At 37.9% G+C, this 15252-nt stretch overlaps 1 protein-coding gene across 3 annotated transcripts in view; it reads left to right on the forward strand.

Annotated features, from left to right (window-relative positions):
• The first annotated feature begins 277 nt into the window (after positions 1-277).
• The window catches only part of LOC149228245 (uncharacterized), a 313794-nt gene continuing 298819 nt past the window's right edge, over positions 278-15252 (forward strand). Inside the window, exon 1 of one of the 3 annotated variants that reach the window (XM_089378121.1) lies at positions 278-669. In XM_089378121.1, the coding sequence (XP_089234247.1) occupies positions 523-669 (147 nt within the window). In that variant the 5' untranslated portion in view covers positions 278-522. The remainder of the gene's footprint in view (positions 670-15252) is intronic. The other 2 variants (XR_016247856.1, XM_089378120.1) reach the window with 2 other exon arrangements.

Here is a 15252-nt window from a genome sequence, read left to right on the forward strand (position 1 = left end):
TACTGAAAATGTAAAACTCCTCTCCACATCATAACGAAGATAATAATATTAACTTAATATTTTTTAATTATTATAATTATTTAATTTTTAATATAAATATTAATTTACTTTTGATTAAATATAATGTTACCTAGAAAACATCTCCCCGTGCTAAAAATGTAAAGACATCTCCCCGTACTAAAAATGTAAAGCTCCTGTCGACATCATAACAAAGATGATAATATTAACTTAATATATCAATTTTTATTCACACACTAGTTTCAGGTACACAAGAGAGTTCATGGAACCATTTTCCGTTTTCACTCCTAAAGGGGTAGACAATGACCCGTGGCTGGAGTCAACAATCGTTGTCAGATGTCGAAGGTGTTGGAAGAGTGCTTTTGGCTGTAAGCTGTTAAAGCTATGTTGACCAGAGCTGCACAATCCCGCGTCAACGGGAGCTATTTTTTACCAGTGCCTGTTTGGGAATGGATGTTGGTATCTGTATTGTTGGGTTGAAGCATCAGTTGCAAATCAAATCAAATGACGTACCATCTGCAAACCTCCCCCTCCGCCTCACTTGGCGAGTTGAGAGAATGGTCTTCAACTTACAGATGGATTCCAATCGCGGGAGGATTCTTCACCTTTGCTCTTGCATTCATGGCTGGAACAAACGATATCCCTGCATCGGTAAGTTCATCACCACTCCTTTCTCTCGCAGTGGGCGAAAAACACCCACCATTACCTCAACCTTCATGCTCATTATGCCTGTGATTGACACTGACAGACGTCTTGAAAACATTCATACATAATTGGGATTTTGTATCTGTCCATTTCAATATTCTGCTTGAGGTAACGAACCAGAAATATCAAAATGGTCATGGCCATGTTAATGTTAAGCACAGTGTTAGGAAATTTGGGTAATTCAGTTATTTAGGTTAAGGTTTTTTGGTTTTCAAAAAAAAGTAATTTTAAGTGTAATTTTTTGGAAAGTTTTTTTGGTTTATTTTCTGATCTAATTTGTCTGGAATTTAGTAATAATCTATTGAAATCGCAAGTTTGACAAGTGAATTTTTTATAATCTAAATATCCTAAGAATTCGGTGCTGAATCTATATATACAATAAAGAACCAGTTTAAGCAACACAAATCTAGATCTCACCACAAATTTTTTCACCAGATTCCAACCAGAAATCTGAGGGAAACTCCAAAAAGTTACAGTTAAAAACTACTCCTTTTCAAAAGTGATTAGCTAATACAAAATTAATATTATTAGTCTAGATCTCTGCATGTGGAATTTATATTATTTAAAAAATTATCAATCTTTTTTATAAACCAGCATAGATCCATCTTTAGTACTATCATGAGCCGAGAAGGATCAAATTTCTTCACGTGAAAACTTGCACTTCAAATTTCTTCACCTGTAAACTTGCACTTCTTTACAGTGCAAAATACAATGTGTAAATTTTCATTTTTTAAATTGTATTTTTTAATGCTATATAAAATATATATAGGACCAAATAAATATTTTAACCTTAGAAACATATTTTTTCTTGATATATACATAATTTTTTAAAATGATATATAATGTATACATAATTGGCATTAAAATATTTTACATAACATGTACAAAGAGACATTTTATCAGCACAAATTAGTTAACATAGGTCTTAAATAGTTTATTTATATTTTTTTTGAAATATTTTTGAAAAGTATAAGTTTTAAACATCTTACTCACACATTTTTTTTTTACTTCTAATTACTTTAAAGCATATCCATTATTTTTATTATAGCAGACATTATTTTTCTGTTTAGAACAAGTATCAACTGGATGGATAAACAGACAGACAAACTTATACAAAACCTTTATGCAATAATCGTTTATTTTTTAATTTTTTATAAAATATTTATGGAATATTTTTAATAGTAATTATGGATAAAGAGTTGAAATTTATTTCAAAGAGAGTTATATTCTTGTTACTTTTCAATTTAATTAAAAAAATGTGATACCCACAGGTGTCAGAATTAGTTGTTTTTTTGTATGACATTGAACTCCAAATGCTTAATATTATTTTACTATGTTTTTCTTGTTACATATTTCAAGATGTATATGTTTAACTCATATATTGATTTTAGTTACTCTCTATAATTTTTTAATCTTGACAATTTAAGATGTATCATAAAATAAGTGTGTCAATGCCTATTATGAATTGATGCTTATCGAGATTTATCACCTATTTAATTTATAGAGTTGTGCTAGTCTTATATTAGAAAAAATGACAGGTGATCTGATTTTCTTTCATGAATAACAAATTTGATCCGGACTCTTATTTTTGGCATTGACCACTCTTCTACTCATTAATGATGCCATTTGCTTATCCCTTATAATAACTGGTATTTTTAATGATTTTCATATAAAATCTAGTAAAAAATTGTTTGAAATATCAAATTTAAATTGTTCAATCTGTAAAAACTGGATGTCCGGAGTTTTCAAGACTCTAAATTTCTTTGTACCTTCAAAGTTACATTTCAAATTTAAAAAAAAACTATCTCACCGAAAATTAAAGACACAAACATAGAAAAGTTAGACATTGCCGCTTGTGGTTAGTGAAATGCCAATCTTTTTGTCAGCAAAATACTCAGACCCATATTTTGAAAAAATGTTGTCAAGTACGGACGTTAGGACGTTGACCATTGGATAAAAATGGAATGCATAAGAATCCCGGGTCCATCGGTAGATTGGGAAAGGCAAAGAAGAAGGAACCCTGACATGAACCTCCTGAGTCCTGAGGCTCTTGGCATAATGAAGTGGGTGTGTGGATTGACGTCCCCCTTCTGGTGACTCCTTTAAGATGTCTAGTCCTTGGATCAAGTAAAGATGCCTTTTGTCTTTACTTTGAAGGAACAACATCATGATATGTGGTGCCACAAGAATAGTGGGGAGTGAGTCAAAGGTAGACAATTGGCATATTTCTTAAGACATTGTGCACAATCAAGGCTTCTCTAGTGGTTAGTTGGACTAATTATTAGATGCAACTGTTGCTGTAGGGCCCACCATAAATGGTCACGGGCAGCCCATAAATTATGTGTCAAAGCATGAAAGCATAGAAAAGGTGATCAAAGGTTGAATCTCTTGAATTAAAAAAGAAACCTACACTTGTTCATTTGAGCAAGGCTGTGGCTCCAACATTCCTTTGATATGGTGAGCCCACAATAACTGCAACCACTCTAGTTGCTAACAATGCCATTATCCGGGCTATCCTACCACTTGGTCAACATATAACAGCTACAACCACTGTTTCACTTATCAAAATGCTACCTGTCAATGACCAATGGTAATTGGGTTGTGGAGATTTGATCGAAGGTTGGGTCCTCTTGGCACCAACATTGCTACGGGCTCTGTGGAAGATTGTTTTGTGTTCCACTATGTCCGCATCCTCCCTTGCCTTTTTTGTATCTCAGATTTTCTATTTGAAGACTTGTTATCATGCAAATCTGCATATGCAGATTCACCTAATAATTGTAGGCATACAACCTTGGTCACGGTTGCTAAACCGCTTGTTTTGGTTGGTGCTTTTCCAGTCTCAAGGAGGTGTATGCTGCCATCTACTCAACAAATCTGCACAAATTCCAAGAAGATCAGCGAATAAAAGACCCACTCTTGGGCTGTTCTTAAACAACCAAGAGTGAGAGTTTTAATGACGATTTAAAGTGGTTGAGATCATATTTGCAAAGATATTTGAAATGGGAAACTAGTGAAGGAGAGTGGATTGAATGTGTGCTTTAGATGATGTTAAATTCAAAATAAATGAACTTTAACTAACCACAATGCTGTAACAATTAAGCCAATGAACACCCAATAGAATAAATCAGCCAGGAACAAGCATAAGATCAAATCACATGTTACCCAAGGGATCGATTGCATCGTAGAGGGCGGCAGGCATAGGCTTCCATAGGTCTCCTTGCATTCAATGGTGGTAGTGGTTCAGTCTGGAAGATGAAGAATGAAGCGTTGTTCGCTGCTACAAAATGGAATGAGATGAACACTGTCTAACCCTGTCTCATCTCCTCAACCCTTCTTATACATAACCTAAATGAGTGAAGGATGAGTCACCCAAGTTGCTTGAGGAAGAAGAAAGATAAGCTGATAACTTTGAGTAAGCCTGCTATGGATGCCAAAGTGTGTTGGATTGCTGTTTTGGTGACTTTTCCGTTAGCAAAGAAAGCTGTTTTTTCCCTCATTTAACTAGGTGTTTTTCCCTCTAGTTCGATGTTTCTTGACTCATCATTCTTCACACACTGAAACCTTGAAACAACCCATTATTGCATGCTCGGAACCATGACATCCAACCTGTACGTATCAAAAGTAGAAACTGCTGATTATAGACATGCCAATAAATAGTCTTCCTTCGAAAGGCAAAAAGCAAGAAAGATTGATCATTAAGGGAGTTAGCCTTTAGTCTATCCTTGAAAAAGCAAAAAATGCAAAACACAGTCTCTCTTGACTCGCCTTTTTACAATGAGCATGAATACATAAACATCTCCATCATGCAGGCCCCTCAAATCTTAGGCTCCTGAAAAAAGCATGGTGCCAAGAATAGCAATTTTCTTGGATTATAGTGAAACCGATTTTGGAATAGGCTTGCCTGCAGTAGAACTAGCTTGATGGAAACTCGTTGGATCTTAACCCTATAGTAGCACAAACACGATTGGGGGTTAACAAGACTGCAACTAGTTATTCAAGGAATCAATCTTGGTTGCCTTTTCTTTGTAGATTGTATGTCTAGAAGGTGTGTCTAGGGTAGTATTTGATGTTGTGATTTCATAGATCCCATTATAAGTCTTTGTAAATCTAAAAGTCAAAAGGCTGTTTTTTAACGTTGTGTTGCAATAAAACAACTCTATGTTGAAGTTATTAGTTGATCTATTTACTTAGCTCCTTTGTAATCTTATGGTTCCAAATGCCTTCGTTGATGCTCCAAAGTAGAAGTTTGAACTACTGGATTTAACAAGATTATCTGATTTTCCATTGCCTTGTTAGATTTTCCGATCTTCTCATTTCGGTCTCTTGATCATTAATCACTAACTTCATCACCCAATGGTTTGACAATTTAGTCAACCGTGAATTCATTACTTTTATTTCTTAATATTATAAACATAAGGGATCCATTGCAATATTCAATGTATGTGAGCTTAATGATAAATTTGATTAGTTTTAAGGACACCCTGTTGGATCCTAACAATAATTGATCCTAAAGTTAGAGAAGCATTACTGATGGCATTGCTTCTGGATTTCCCTTTGGGGATCAAATATTTGCCCTTTTTGGCCAATCTTTTATGGGGTAGATTTGTGATTTAATATTTTTTGGTGCTGTAGTTGGGGGAAAAGTCCAATCCCTAGGTTTCGTACTTCCAACTATGAGTGTTTTTGGCGAGTAGTAGTTCAATAAAGATCATATACCTTACGTGGAGACTCCATCGAGGAACGAAGTCCAGTTCCTTGTGAATTGAAAGTTTTGTTGCTTGTCTGTTCATGGCAAGATGAAGTAGTGGTATTTAAGGTAGAGATCTTGTATGGTGATTGCACCTTGAAGGATCCTACTATTTTAAGAAATGGAACGTGATGTTTATCCCATTCCCATGATGCTTGGAAGGAGATGTGTGATGACATGATGGATCACTTTCAACATCTCAACAATGATGTTCTAGAGATTGTGGGAGGTCATATGTAGTTAAATTGAATATTTGATTGATGATGATAATCTTAGTGTGGTCTCCCTTCTCCCCTGTTTTTTGGAATATGATGAGAAATTTGATCAAGCCATTCAAGAAAATTTCTAGGATGATTATTCCAAGGATTGGTTTGAAGATGCTAGATTCTCAAATCTATAAACATATGATGTCGCGGAGAAAAATAGAATCCATGACTCTTGATTTGAATAAAGGCAGATATGATATATCCCTTTTATGACTTGTCATTTGATAAAGAACAATAGGAATGTGAAGAAATCTTCAAGTCTATAGTCCCAATGAAGATGTGCTTTTTGATTTGGATCGCCTATCTAGTCTTGATTTGTAGGTTTTACAAGAAAGAAGAAGAGCAAAGCTCAAGACTTTCATTTTTTGTTTCTCCTAGTATTCATTTTGTGTCCAATGCGGATGTTGAAGGTATGGTAGAGTAGGAGGATCAATTTCAAAACCCTTCAGAAGCATAATATTATCTCAAGGATGATTGTCTCAATTTACTAGTCTTTGTTCCTCCCTAATGATTTGAAGAAAATTCAGTTGGAATTGACTGGGGGGGACGTTTAGGAGGGTCATGATTGTTTTGAGGATTATTTTGAATTGACTAGCGGGGGTCTTTAGGAGGGTCATGATTGTTTTGAGGATTATTTTGGAGATGTAACATGTCTTTTGGTTGTAGGTGATGAGGAATGCAATGGTGATTCTCAAGAATAGTCATTGTGCGAGGAATATGATAAAGAGGATTTCCTTTAGAATTATTAAATTTTTTTTGAGAACACTCTCCGGGAATTTGATTCAACATCAAAAGTGGAGAAGAGTTATGGAGATACTAATAATGCCCTAATTATCATATTGGCACTGAGGAACATGAAGAAGAGGACCAAACTTAGACCATGACCTATTGATTCTTCTTAGTTGTGTTTCCAAATGTGAAGAATGGAAGCAAGAGGTTGGCTAATAAGGCTAGATTCAACAAAAGTCTCCCTTGTTTGATCTTGGAAAGATGCTGATTTGGAAGGATGATGTACATTCCAACAATGACGATGTTGGGATGTCATCCATTGTGTCAGAACGACAAGGTACACATGATGGTTTCACAACATCTTTGCCCTCTTTTGAATGTGAGAAGTATTATTACATAAAAATATGGATGCAATCCATCTTTCAAAAGGCGATCTTGTGCAAATGAATGTTCCCTTTTCTTCTATTTGTGGCACATCATGTATGTACTCAACCCATTGTGAGCAATGATTAGAAAGATCTAAGTCTTGTCAAGCAATTGCATCCCAAAGCAAATATCATATCAAGGACAAAATTGCATGGATATCTAAATTGGAAGTTTAGTTTTACTTGATTAGTAGTGTCATGTGTAGGTTAGAGTTGGTAGGTAGGCATTGTAATAAATTCAATTCGTTTATTAAGTGGACAATAACTTTGCTGTTAGAGTTGCTTTAAATCATGTTGCACCACTCTTATCTTGGTTACTTTCAAGTATATAATAAAGGTTGTTAGAGCTTGGTACCCTAGCTTGAATTGTATGTAAAAGAATCAAAGGTGGTTTAGGTATATATTTGGTTTGAGTCTAGACCCAATTTCAGTGTTAGGGCATTGACAAGGTTTTGTAGGTCGACTTGTTAATGTAGTTTTAATGTTGTGATGGAGATTCCAATGATCCTAGTATCCCACAAGGGGGTTTTGCTCTTGAATGAAGCCATTGTTAATGCCTAGATCTACACACATATATGTTATGTGTCAACCCTTTTTAGAGGTGACAATGCCAAAGGCCTTTTCTCCAAAGTATTGTGTAGACTATGGGATCTATGAAACCTTGATTCTGTTAAGGCTTAATATTCATCAAAAGAAGAAATATCTAAGTGCATTGTTCGATTATCGCATGAATGATGTGAACTTGATCTTTCACTTAGGAAACACATGTAATTTTTATACATAAGATTGGGCCTGAATTTGTTGGACTGTTGGTTGCTCATCAAATAGGTGAGGGGCCTTTGCTAAATTTAAATATTTTTATTACTGCTTCTATGTTAATTCCATCTTGGGAATTGCTAAACCTTTTGATAGCCAACAGGTCCATGGTTTAAACCTTGGTGAATCCTCATGTGGACTTTGGATTCCAAGCCCTCAACATGAGCTACATTGCATAGAGTTGTTGGGTTGGTGGTGAGCCAGGTGATTGGGTGTGTAGAAAATCCACGAAATTCTGCAACTGCTAATATGAACAATCTGAAACTAATTTATTTTCATATAGACACATAATTTCTCTACTTATTTTGCAGTGGAATAGGAACAAAAATAAATACACAATCACACAATTTAAAAACACAATTTTTCTAGGGAACCCAACTAGGAAAACCCTTTGCTTGATTGAGAATATTATCAAAGAAGAATAAGCAATATATCTCTTACAAGACAATATTGTTTGAATAAAGAATACAATGATCTTCTTGCTTGAACTAAGCTTGAAACCCCCGATCCTTATGCCTTCTTTCCTTGCCTAGATGAGCTCCGAAATCCTTGCCCAAATCCTAGGAATTAAACCCCTATTTCCTAGCGCATGGGCTGCTCCTATTTCTTAGGAATTAGCCCCTATTTCCTAGTGCATTCCCAAGGAAACTCTTCCTTCTTCAATACTCGCACAAGCTCCTCTTACATGTTCTTTCCTTCACAAGCTCACAAGCTCACAAACTTGTGCTCAAGAATGATGACAATTGTGCCTTCACTCCTCCTTATAAGCAATTTGAATGGCTAAATATGGCAAATTATATTTTAGGAAATTGATTTTGTGATTGATGAGTTAACTGAGTTGAACTAACTCATGCAATGCGTCTCATCTCAATTCTAGAACTTGAGATTCTGTCACTTGTCATTTTCCCAAATTAACTCGCACTAGAAGACGACAACTAAGCCTCCCACTCCAGTGCATCAGTCGAACTGCTTCATGAACTGTCTTAACATATAGGAACTTGCCCTAATTTTTAGGGACTTATCCTAAATATTAGGAATTCATCCTAACTTATAGGAATTAGCTCCTAACTTATAGGAATTGATTCCTAACTTATAGGAATTCGAGCATGCTAAGGAAGAAGTCATTAAGGTCCCTTTGATTAAGGCATAAATCAAGGAACCTTCTCGCTACTATTTTCAACTCTCTCTCTTACCGAGGAAGGTGCTTCTGGAGGAATCTTGTCCACCTGGATCTGTTTCCAACACTACCAAGTTCTTTGTTGTTGCAGCTGCTCCCTCTGAACAAGAAGACTTCTTTGCTTTCTTTTGCGGAACCTGATCTAAAGACTTGTTCTTTCCCACCATGTTTAGTGAGTCCATAACTTTAGTCATAAGTGCCATGTACATTGTGTACCTCTGTGGCTGCTTCCTTCGGTTGGAAGTGATACTAGAAAATTCAAATCTCTTTTGATCTCCCTTAACCAAATCCTCTGCCCACTTGGCTCGAACTCTCCCTATACTGGGAGTCTCTGACTGAGTGGTTGCCTCCACTCACCCTGGGCTATGCTCCTCATCATCCCGTTGGTCAGCCCAACTGCCAACTAGCTTAGACTCAAATTGAGATACTAGCTAAGGCTCCATCTTGAGAGCTCTATCCTGCTCTCGCTCCATCCCGCTCACGTTCAATCACCATTTCTCTACTCTAAGCTCTGCTTGCCTTGCTGCTCAAGGCTGCACCTATCTCTACGTGCAACTTGTAGAGATTCTTCACCCTCACCCCTATCTGCTTTTTACATCCAGAAGCTAAGTGCCAAAGGTACGCCTTACCTATGATGAAGATGATATCATATCCCTTGTACTCAAGGGTAGCTACCGAAATAAGATTCCGCCCCACTCCTGGAACATAGAGAACATCTCTGAGATGAAGAGGATTACCTGACTCCCTTTGAAAGTTGACAATACCAAATCCTCTAGCTGCATACTGACCATCATCTCCCAGCTTAATCTGAAACTGCAAGTCCTTTTCCTTTAGGTGGCTGAAACTCTTCTTGTTCTTGGTCACGTGGAAGGATGCTCCTTGAACACATCTAGCAAGTACTTTGCCTCCTCTTTTGCTGATCACTACAACTTTTGCTCTCTTACAAAGTGTGCATCTCGAGCTCCACAATTTGCCACTATTAATGATCACATGTCCTTTTGTATCATTGAACTTTGGCTCACTGATTTGTCCCACTAGCAGGCCTCTAGCTTCACTAAGAAGTCTGCTCATTGGTTCTTCTAGATCTGCCCTCTTATCAGTGGTTTGGAAATCTGCAACCCATTGAACTAGGGCTCCACAACTCTGCCTCCTAACAACTCATTAGTCCTTCAATGATCACTGTAGACGAGGACTTCAAGGACTGCCCAGTTGTCAAGATTTTGGCTTCTCCAGAATGCTGCTCCTATGGCACACATATATGCCTTGTCATTGTGACACATCAGTCCTATTGTCACTCTCCTCAAGGCCTCCAAAGCTACCCACACATAGTCAACTCTTTGATTGATCTAGGGCTTGCAAATCAACCACTAACAGTCCGTACACTTACTCTTCTTAGGATGCTTTAGATCACTCCTTTCTTTTGATCGAATGCACTTGTGATGTCACATAAACTGCTGCCCAAAAAAATACTTTAGGAAAGTGTTCTTGCAACTGCATTCTCTTTGTGTTGGTCTAGATTTTGTTCACTGCTCTGATACCATGTAGAAAATCTACGAAATTCTGCAACTGCTAATATTCGCAATTTGAAACTAATTTATTTTCATATAGACACAAAATTTCTCTACTTATTTTCCAGTGGAATAGGAACATAAATAAATACACAATCACACAATTCAACAACACAATTTTTCTAAGGAACCCAACTGGGAAAACCCTCTGCTTGATTGAGAATCTTATTGAAGAAGAATGAGCAATAGATCTCTTACAATACAATATTGTTTCAATAAAGAATACAATGATCTTCCTGCTTGAACTAAGCTTGAAACCTCTGTAAGACCCCTGATCCTTATGCCTTCTTGCCTTGCCTGGATGAGCTCCGAAATCCTTGTGCAAATCCTAGGAAATAAGCCCCTATTTCCTAGCACATGGGTTGCTCCTATTTCTTAGGAATTAGCCCCTATTTCCTAGCACATGGGCTCCTCCTATTTCTTAGGAATTAACCCCTATTTCCTAGCGCATTCCCAAGGCAATTCTTCCTTCTTCAATACTCACACAAGCTCCTCTTGCACGTTCTTTCCCTCACAAGCTCACAAGCTCACAAACTTGTGCTCAAGAATGATTACAATTGTGCCTTTGCTCTTCCTTATAAGCAATTCGAATGGCTAAATTTGGCAAATTATATTTTAGGAAATTGATTTTGTGATTGATGAGTTAACTGAGTTGAACTAACTCGTGCAACTTGTCTCATCTCAATTCTAGAACTTGAGATTCAGTCATTTGTCCTTTTCCCTAATTAACTCACACTAGAAGACAACAACTGAGTCTCCCACTCCAACGCATCAGTCGAACTACTTCATGAACTGTCTTAACTTATAGGAACTTGCCCTAATTTTTAGGGACTTATCCTAAATCTTAGGAATTGATCCTAACTTATAGGAATTAGCTCCTAACTTATAGGAATTGATTCCTAACTTATAGGAATTCGAGCATGCTAAGGAAGAACTCATTGAGGTCCCTTTGATTAAGGCACAAATCAAGGAACCTTTCTCGGTACTATTTTCAACTCTCCCTCTTAGTGAGGAAAGTGCTTTTGGAAGAACCTCGTCCACCTAGATCTATCTCCAACACTACCAAGTTTTCCGCTGTTGTAACTACTCCCTTTGAACTAGAAGGCTTCCCTACTTTCTTTTGTAGAACCTGATCTGAAGACTTGTTCTTTCCCACCATGTTTAGTGAGTCCATAACTTTTGTGGTTGCTTCCTTTGATTGGAAGTGATACTAGAAGATTAAAATCTCTTCTGATCTCCCTTAACCAAATCCTCTGCCCACTTGGCTCGAACTCTCCCTATACTGGGAGTCTTTGATTGAGTGGTTGACTCCACTCGCCCTAGGCTAGGCTCCTCCTCATCTTGCTGGTCATCCCAACTGCCAACTAGCTTAGACTCAAACTGAGATACTGGCTGAGGCTCCATATTGAGAGTTCTATCCTGTTGTCGCTCAACCCCCATTTCTCTACTTTGAGCTCTCCCTGCCTTGCTACTCAAGGTTGCACCTGTCTCTACCTGCAACTTGTAGAGATTCTTCACCCTCACACCTATATGCTTCTTACATCCAGAAGCTAAGTGCTAGAGGTATGCCTTACCTCTGTTGAAGATGATATCATATCCCTTGTCCTCAAGGGTAGCTACTGAAACAAGATTCTGCCTCAATCCTGGAACATAGAAAACATCTTTGAGATGAAGAGGATTACCTGACTCCCTCTAAAAATTGACAGTACCAACTCCTCTAGCTGCATACTAACCATCATCTCCTAGCTCAATCTAAAACTGCATGTCCTTCTCCTTCAGGTGGCTGAAACTCTTCTTGTTCTTGGTCATGTGGAAGGATGCTCCTTGAACACATCTGGCAAGTACTTTGCCTCCTCTTTTGCTGATCACTACAACTTCTGCTCCCTTAGAAAGTGTGCATCTCGAGCTCCACAATCTACCATTATTAATGATCACAACTCCTTTTGTGTCATTGAACTTTGGCTCACTGATTTGTCCCACTAGCAGGCCTCTAGCTCCACTAAAGTCTGCTTATTGGGTCTTTTGGATCTTCCCTCTTATCAGTGGTTTGGAAATCTGCAACCCACTAAACTAGGGCTCCACAACTTTGCCTCCTAACAACTCATTAGTCCTTCAATGATTACTGTACATGAGGACTTCAAGGATTGCCCACTTGTTAAGATTCTGGCTTCTCCAGAATGTTGCTCCTAGGGCACACAAATCTACCTTGTCACTATGACACATCAATCCTATTGTCACTCTCCTTAAGGCCTCCAAAACTGCCCACACACAGTCAACTCTTTGATTGATCTAGGGCTTGCAAATCAACCACTAACAGTTCGTACACTTACTGTTCTTAGGATGCTTCAGTTCGCTTCTTTCTTTTGATCGAATGCACCTGTGATGTTGCAAATGCCAAAAACTGCTGCCCAAAAAAAAACTTTAGGACAGTCTTCTTCCAACTGCATTCTCTGTGTGTTGGTCTAGATTTTGTTCACTGCTCCGATACCATGCAGAAAATCCACAAAATTCTGCAACTGCTAATATGAACAATCTAAAACTAATTTCCTTTCATATAGACACAAAATTTCTCTACTTATTTTGCAGTGGAATAGGAAGGAAAATAAATACACAATCACACAATTCAGCAACACAATTTTTCTAGGGAACCCAACTCGGAAAAGCCTCTGCTTGATTGAGAAACTTATTGAAGAAGAATGAACAATAGATCTCTTACAAAATAAAGAATACGATGATATTCCTGCTTGAACTAAGCTTGAAACCCCTGGTCCTTATGCCTTCTTGCGTTGCTTGGATGAGCTTCGAAATCGTTGCGCAAATCCTAGGAAATAAGCCCCTATTTCCTAGCGCATGGGCTGCTTTTATTTCTTAGGAATTAGCCCCTATTTGCTAGGGCATTCCCAAGGGAATTCTTCCTTCTTCAATACTCACACAAGCTCCTCCTGCACTTTCTTTCCCTCACAAGCTCACAAGCTCACAAGCTCACAAACTCGTGCTCAAGAATGATGACACTTGTGCCTTTGCTCCTCCTTATAACTCGAATGGTTAAATTTGGCAAATTATATTTTAGGAAATTGATTTTGTGATTGATGAGTTAACTGAGTTGAACTAACTCAAGCAACTCGTCTCATCTCAATTCTAGAACTTGAGATTCAGTCACTTGTCCTTTTCCCAAATTAACTCACGCTAGTAGACAACAATTGAGCCTCCCACTCCAGCGCATCAGTTGAACTGCTTCGTGAACTGTCCTAACTTATAGGAACTCACCCTAATTTCTAGGGACTTATCTTAAATCTTAGGAATTCGTCCTAAGTTATAGGAATTAACTTCTAACTTATAGGAATTGATTCCTACTTATAGGAATTTGAGCATGCTAAGGAAGAACTCGTTGAGTTCATTAAGGCACAATTCAAAGAACCTTTCTCGCAACTATTTTCAACAGAGTGAATTCGAGGAAAGATGGTAAAGATGCAAGCAAAACCATTGGCCACTGGAATATATAGATGACGTCCAAGTTGATGGTGGATATGAAGAACTAGGCCAGAAATTAGCCCAACACTACATCATCGACAAATAGAATGATTGTCAACACAAGGATGTGATTGTCGCTAACTCAATGTGGTTTATACATCAACATGATGATGTCAACAAAAGATGGTCGTCAAGGCACATGAATCAATTGGGGGCCACCACAAGGGTATGGTGCGTTGAGGCAGTTGGTAAGTGTGGATCTCGTTGGTATGTTAGGTTCCTTTGCAAGTTGGATGCCAAACCCTCAATTCGAGCTTGATTGAACCATCATTTCATTTTTGTGAGGGTATAGACAGTCAAGGAATTTGTGAAGGTAATGAAAGAGCCTCAGATGTGAAACCTCCCAAGGGTGGTCTTCACTAAAATTTCAAGTTTATCGAATGTCGAGGGATCATGTAAATCTAGCAAGATGAAAGAACACAAGTAAAACATTCGGCCAACTGAATACCTAGATTACTGCGACATGGATATATCAGATTAATGTGTAGGTTAGTAGTTATATCATCAATAGGTGCTACCATGTCAACACAAGGACTAATGACAAAATGATACATGGTAACTTTGTGGTGTACATGTCAACATGATGACATATTTAGATGATAGTTTGTGATGTAGGGGCATCCCTATGTATATAACAAACCTGCATCACCCAAAAAATTGCCTTTCCAATTTTTTAGCTTGGTAGAATTCAAGTAGTAAGTTAATTCCACAAAGAAGAGCATTGAGTGTAGAGCTAGCAGGTCATTGGAAAGATTCCATGTGGAAGTTAGTAATTAGTGGAGAAGTGGGCCTAATTGACATGGTTAACTTTAATCATTTAATTTTAGGTAGTTGTAGCACCCTCCTCCCACATCTACTCAAGTAACCGACCAACCAGGGTAAATATGCGACGAGAGGCTACTATGATTAGATTCAAGCTCCTATGTGACCTTAAGGAAATGGAATCGATGGAAACACAACATACAAACCTTCCACATCAGCTACAGGACCCCTGAAAACCATCCCAACACTTCAAGCAACTTGCCCCTGGGTCCCACTGAAGTTTTTGACCACTTGACCTCTGGACGCTCTCATGCTATAGGCTTGCTAGCGTCTAGGAGGCTCTGGATGCTCTCATGCTATAAGCATGCCAACGTCTAGGGACTATTTTGTCCAGTTCTGTGCCAGTGTCCCCAGGATTTAAGCCACTTTTTCAGGCCCAGAGCCCAGGTCATTGCCCATAATTGAATGGCATCTTCAGAACAGTAAAATAACAGGGAAACAATGATGC

Source organism: Pinus tabuliformis, chromosome J (genome assembly GCF_031772625.1).
Source record: "Pinus tabuliformis cultivar Carrire ecotype Pingquan chromosome J, CPIR1, whole genome shotgun sequence".
In the NCBI taxonomy this organism is placed as follows: Eukaryota; Viridiplantae; Streptophyta; class Pinopsida; order Pinales; family Pinaceae; genus Pinus; species Pinus tabuliformis.